The 5,772-nt window shown below is 49.2% G+C and overlaps 1 protein-coding gene across 1 annotated transcript in view; it reads right to left on the bottom strand.

Moving 5' to 3' along the window:
• Window positions 1-5,772, bottom strand: part of T265_11534 (hypothetical protein) — a gene marked incomplete at both ends in the record, with an annotated part of 39,525 nt that overhangs the window by 27,424 nt on the left and 6,329 nt on the right. Inside the window, one exon of the mRNA XM_009178213.1 lies at window positions 901-1,225. Within this exon, the coding sequence (XP_009176477.1) occupies window positions 901-1,225 (325 nt within the window). The remainder of the gene's footprint in view (window positions 1-900; window positions 1,226-5,772) is intronic.

Raw genomic sequence — 5,772 nt, 5'->3', positions numbered from 1 at the left:
TATATATATATATCATTGTCAGCTGTAATAACCGCCTACTTGTGGTACAACCATTGGAGCTGCCACAGCTTAGTTCAACGATAATTCGGGAAAGTGAGATAGGTAGCTGCGTATTGGAGGCGGGAACTGATAAATTAGTGCGTAAATACAGCACTGCCAGTGGACTGTTAAGTGGAGGAATTCGGAAAGGAGCTATGCATTGGACGCAATAGCTTGGATGCATGAGCGCCACTGACGGCGCGACTGGGCCATGTCTGACAATGTTTCTAACCGTTCATACGGCCCATTTCGGGGTCCCCAGCTAGGAAAACGGCTATTACCAGCGCAGCTGAGTTTGCTGGTAGTGGCTTTCACACTTCGCTGCCAAGTCATTGTTTGACCGCCTCTGGCTCTCTTCCACCCTTCACGTGGTTGTGCGAAAAGAGCCCTTCGAGGAAGTCGGTCGACTGGCATACGCAGCACGTGGCCAAGCCAGCGCAACCTGTGCAGTGTGATCAGTTCATCTATCGAGGGTGAGTTATTTCTCCCGAATACCATTCGACGTACTTCAGAATTGCTGATCCGGTGTTCCCACCAGATTCGGGCAATGCTCCGAAGACATCGATGGTCAAACACTGAAAGTCTTTTGACGTCCTTGGCGCGCAGCGGCCAGGTTTCTGATCCATATAGTAATATGGAGCGCACCGCAGCATTGTAAACTCGACCCTTGACAGAGAAGCTGATGTCACGCCTACGCCACAGGTGATGCAGGTTCACAAAATCTGCTCCAGACTTCCCAATCTGCATGAAAATATCCTCTTACGCGGGACAAGCGGGACTGATACAGCTGCCCAGGTAAACAAATGTGTCTACTACCTCAATCGGTTCATCCGCAAGCATGAGGCTAGGGCTCGAGCCCACCCAGTCTTGCAGTAGTTATGAAGCGCGTGCCGGAACGTGAGGCAGAATCATTCAGATTATTTAACATTGTTTGCATTACCACGGGGTCAGATCCAAGAAGAGCTATGTCATCTGCGTACTCGATGTATGTGAGCGGACGCCCAGGGAGCGCTTCGACTCCACAGACGTTAGAAGCTGGTGGTGAGTCCTCCATGATCGCATCAATGACGAATTTGGAAAGGAAAGGTGAAACAGGACAGCCCTGTCTGACACCTCTTGATGTGGTGGGCTCAGGTGAGAGCTTCCCGTAGACCTTCACACGGCCGCGGGAGTTGGCGTACAGCGCCTTAAGTAAAGTCAAGAATTTATGGGGTACACCTTTGCACAAAAGACACTGTAATAGTGCCTGACGGTCCACAGAGTCACAGGCAGCTTTCAGATCAAGAAACACGACCATTGTTGGTTGCTGGAAGCAGTGTCGCCGTTCCAGAAGGTATGATCGATGCAACCTTTTGAGGACGGAACCCAGCTTGATTTTCACGGAACCGCCTCTCTCTGTTTTCAGTCAACCCTTAAAGATAAGGCCAAAGAGCACCTTCAACACCACAGCTAACAGGCTGGTACAGAGCGTCCGCGTACTATTTTTGAACAGGGGGATAAATGTCGACATGCACCATTCTGCATGCACCTTCTCTTCCTTCCATATGGTACCAATAAGCTTTTCAGATGGGTCAACATGGGTTTTCTGCCTTCGAAGAAGGCTGGATATAGACCGTCCAGTCCTGGTGCCTTCTCACGTTTCAGTACGGCTATTTCGTACCTTATTTCTTCTTTCGAAGGGCGACCAAGGTTTACATTTTATTTGCTGTATGCACTATCTCCACAGGCTGTGTTGCAGGAGGCCAACTTAACTGTTCTTCGAAGTGCTCGGCCCATCTCTCCAGTCGACGTTTTTGCGAGTGAATTAATGAGCACTTATCGTTTCAATGATCGCTGTATTCCTAGGGCCAGTCGATCGGATCAGTTGATATAGAGTACGGCCGTTTCCGGTAGCAAAAGCCTTCTCCATCTCCCGAGCTTTCAATGTCCACCAGAGCTTTCGGTCTTTCCTTAGGTTTTTTAATATTTGACGTTTTAGGGATTCGCGTGCGCCTGAGTACTTGTAGCCTGTTGGTATGGACTTCCTGGCATCAATCATGGATAGCGATCTCGACGACTTCCAGTGATCTTGTGGTCGAACTATAGAAGTTGGACAGACAGCACTGAACGCTGCTAACATAGCTCCGTTCACTTTCGCCACGCTCCATCCACCTGCTCGTTACCAACAGAGTATTGGTATACTGTGAAGTGTTGTTGGGCTAGCTCAGATTGGTACTGTTGAGCTATGGTAGTTCTTCGAAGACAGTGGATTGGCATGCTTATTGCTGGCTTGCGGGGGCCTAAAGGGGAACGAACTGTCAGGCGTGCACGCACCAAGGAGTGATCAGATTCAAGTGGTGTGCCCCAGAAGGAACGGCAGTCTTGAATTGTGGCTCTCCACCGATGGCTGATGGTGTTAATGCTCTACTAGAACCCGAAAATTAGTTATACGAACGAGAAAACGGGGAGCACTAACAATATCAGCTTGTTGAATGAAATTATTGCAACAGGTATATATGCGAACAAGAGAATTATCGTATTGCAGATGCAGGTTGATAGATACTGTTGCAAGTCCGGATGCAGGTTTCGTGTCTTCGTCGCTGTTGTAGCAGCCACACGTATTCCTGAGTATCCGTGATTGAAGCGCCGTAAGTCCTGAGCGGCTCTGCTCCGAGTTGGGCGACGTGCGTAGCTCTGTTGGGTTGTGTTGTGTTGCTGTGCTGTGCTGTCATCCTATATGTAGGAAGGTTTGCATGTGTGTGGGTGTCATGTGGCTACCGTATTAGACGGTAGACAGTCGATATCGGATGAGTCACCCTTGTGTATCGTGGTTTGTACGTGTAGAGAAAAAACGAGGTCTTGGGATCTAGGGCTTGACTGTGAGCTGTGTAGTCAAGTGAGTAACGATTCTGTGGCGTGATTTGTGAGCGTGATCCAGCGAGTATCGGTGACCTGTACAGTCATGCATGTGGCGAAAGGGTGGCTACAATGGCCACGTGATCCAACTGGGTCCACCATTGATTTGCAGTTGGTGGCCACCAGGTTAGGCGGTGCGAACGTTTATAATGAAAGTTCGTACTTGCCAGAAACAGTTCATGATCAGCAAAGAACTGAAGGAGTCGATCTCCGTTGTCTGTGCGGCGAGCCTGTTTGCCAATTTGATATAGAGTACGGATGTTAAAAGGTCCTAGCTAGAGAGGATCTCGTGGATTTAGAAGTGTTACTTTGTTTATTGTTTGTAACCAGAGAGCAGCATAAGGCCCTTTGGTCAGATAACTGGCAGTCAAATGGACCAGTGACGTTTGTTTGTGTGGTGAGAAGGGGTTGAAGGACATCGGTGGACACCAAACTGCGCGGGCAAACGACACTTCCCAGTTAACCGGGTCGAGGAGGTGGGGTTAGTTGAGGTATCCACCTTGAATTCTTGACTCAAAAGTCTGACCCACGTGTCACTTTTCTGTCGATCGCCTGTTGCTCGGAGCATTAAATTTGTGTTCAAGGTTTTTTCTTCTTACTATTCCGATGTACTGGGGGTCGGGATCAGGCAACATAGCTGGGGATATAATATCGTCACAGTCCGCTCACAGTATCGCTTGCTCGCTGCGTTACCGAAACGTGTTTCTCCCAGGCGACCAGCAGACTCATATTCATGGAAGCACCGACGATACCCTCCCTCGAGGAAGGATGGGTTACAAAATCGGACATTCCGATACCCAAACGGCTGGCTGTGAACTCCGGGGCATTATTCAATAGGCTCGAAATACTTTTAAAACCAAAGGGCCTGGTGCTACTGCCATGCGGAGCCGCGTCAGGAATGTGACAGTAATGCCTTACGCCCGGCGCCCTCGAGTTAAACCAACCCCCTGCAGCCTAGAAGGTCAGACTACTGGATAAACGGCTCACGGAAGGGTCCACAAAGAAAACCCCACTGTCGGCTGCCTCGCGAGTTAGAGTTTTGATTCATGGGCAAGTGGCAGGTTCCGAACAAAACTCTACATCCTGTGAACGAGTCCCACAAGCGGCAAGTTGATAGATGTGTGTTTATCGTGTCTGTCTGCGCTCCAACTAACTGTAGATCCGACGCCGTCAAAGACAGGTTTTACGACCCCTGTTATTCTCTATGGAGCTGACCTAAAAGCTCAGATATCGTAGTGTTTGTTGGAGACATGAATACACAAGTGGACAGGCTAAGTGTATCTGAGACTCAATTAGGAGGTCGACATGGATTGGGCTCGGTACGTACGGATAATCGTAAACGATTGCACCACATGTATGGTGTTCGCAGGCTGTTTTTCTGCAGTACTAACTTCCGAAACAGCCAAAGTCGTCTGGCCACATTGAGCACCCCAACAGCATGCTGGCCACAAACTCAAATCGACCACATTGCCGTCAGTTACCGATGGCGTGGATCAATAACTGACAGCCGGTCGATTTGGAACACATTTGTGGACTCTGACCACGCGCTCATCAGGAGTCGCTCCCCCTACGTTTTTCGGGGCTGCGAAAGGTTGACACAAATCGCTTGACAACTGAGAGACTGGCAGATCATCAATCATCAGTCAATCATCAATCATCATCATCGACAGCATGACACCAGTGTTCAACACTGATGCTTCGCAGCCGTACAGATCCGGATGTTTGACGAATTCGCCAGAATCATCTTCTAGAGTCTCTCACAAATGTTCCATCACCAGATGTGAATTCATATTGAGAGGAGATCGCCGCCTCTTTGCACAGTGCCGGCGGTTTTGCTTGTGGCGTAACGCTGCTAGGCTCGTCCAAGCACCGAATATCAAACCGAACAGTCGCACTACTTGAATCTCGGAGGAGTATCCCAGCAGGTGCCGAACTTAACTAGATGCAACGAATTATCAGACGTCCAGTGAAATTGAGCGTGAGCCGAACGTGAAGTGTGGTGGACACCGAAAGCCAGGGAAATGGAAGAGGCCCAGAAAGCCGGTTTATTTCAGTGAGCGTGAGCCGAACGTGAAGTGTGGTGGACACCGAAAGCCAGGGAAATGGAAGAGGCCCAGAAAGCCGGTAATATTATTTCAGTTGATCCGTGAGACCGTTTCCAAGAAACAACCCGTGAGAGAAAACATCAAGGATGGGAAAACAGTGACCAGTTTGAATAAATAACGCCTCAAACGGTGGGCCGAATAATTCGAATAGCAACTGTCGTGGACACTCACTGGCACTCATCTGGAGCACACAGTCGACGTAGAAGCCTGAGGGTCAAGGTGAAACCACGTATGGCCTCGGAGGTTTCAGACTGCACAGGTTCTCGCAAGCACCACCAAGCTTCTGGTCCGGATAACCTCTAAACCGCGTTGTTTAACGATGGGGATGAAGTCCCTAGTCAGCGCTTGTCTGATCTGTTTGTCTGCATTTGGCATAAGGAATGTGTCCCAGACAACGGGAGAGAGTCTGTTATAGTGCTCATTTCCAAAAAAGGAGCTCGTGGTAAGTGTGGTAACCACAGGGGGATCAGCTTGATTCAGGCTTCAACGAGTCTGTTGGCGTCACTTATGCCTCGTCGCCTTACGGCGGGCTCGTGGAACACTGACTGAAGAAAAGCAAACGGGATTCCGGCCTGTTAGGGGTTGCATTGACCAAATCTTCACAATCCATCGGGTGCTAGAACATCATCCTCATCATCATCATCGTCATCAAAGACAGCAACATCAGTGTTGGCACTGATGCTTCGCTGCCGTACAACCATAAGGTTCGTCTAGTTATATATATATATATATA

The sequence above is a fragment of the Opisthorchis viverrini genome, assembly GCF_000715545.1.
Source record: "Opisthorchis viverrini unplaced genomic scaffold opera_v5_521, whole genome shotgun sequence".
NCBI lineage: Eukaryota > Metazoa > Platyhelminthes > Trematoda > Opisthorchiida > Opisthorchiidae > Opisthorchis > Opisthorchis viverrini.
The sequence above is the reverse complement of the archived record's forward strand: the minus strand, read 5'-3'. Positions and strand labels throughout refer to the sequence as shown.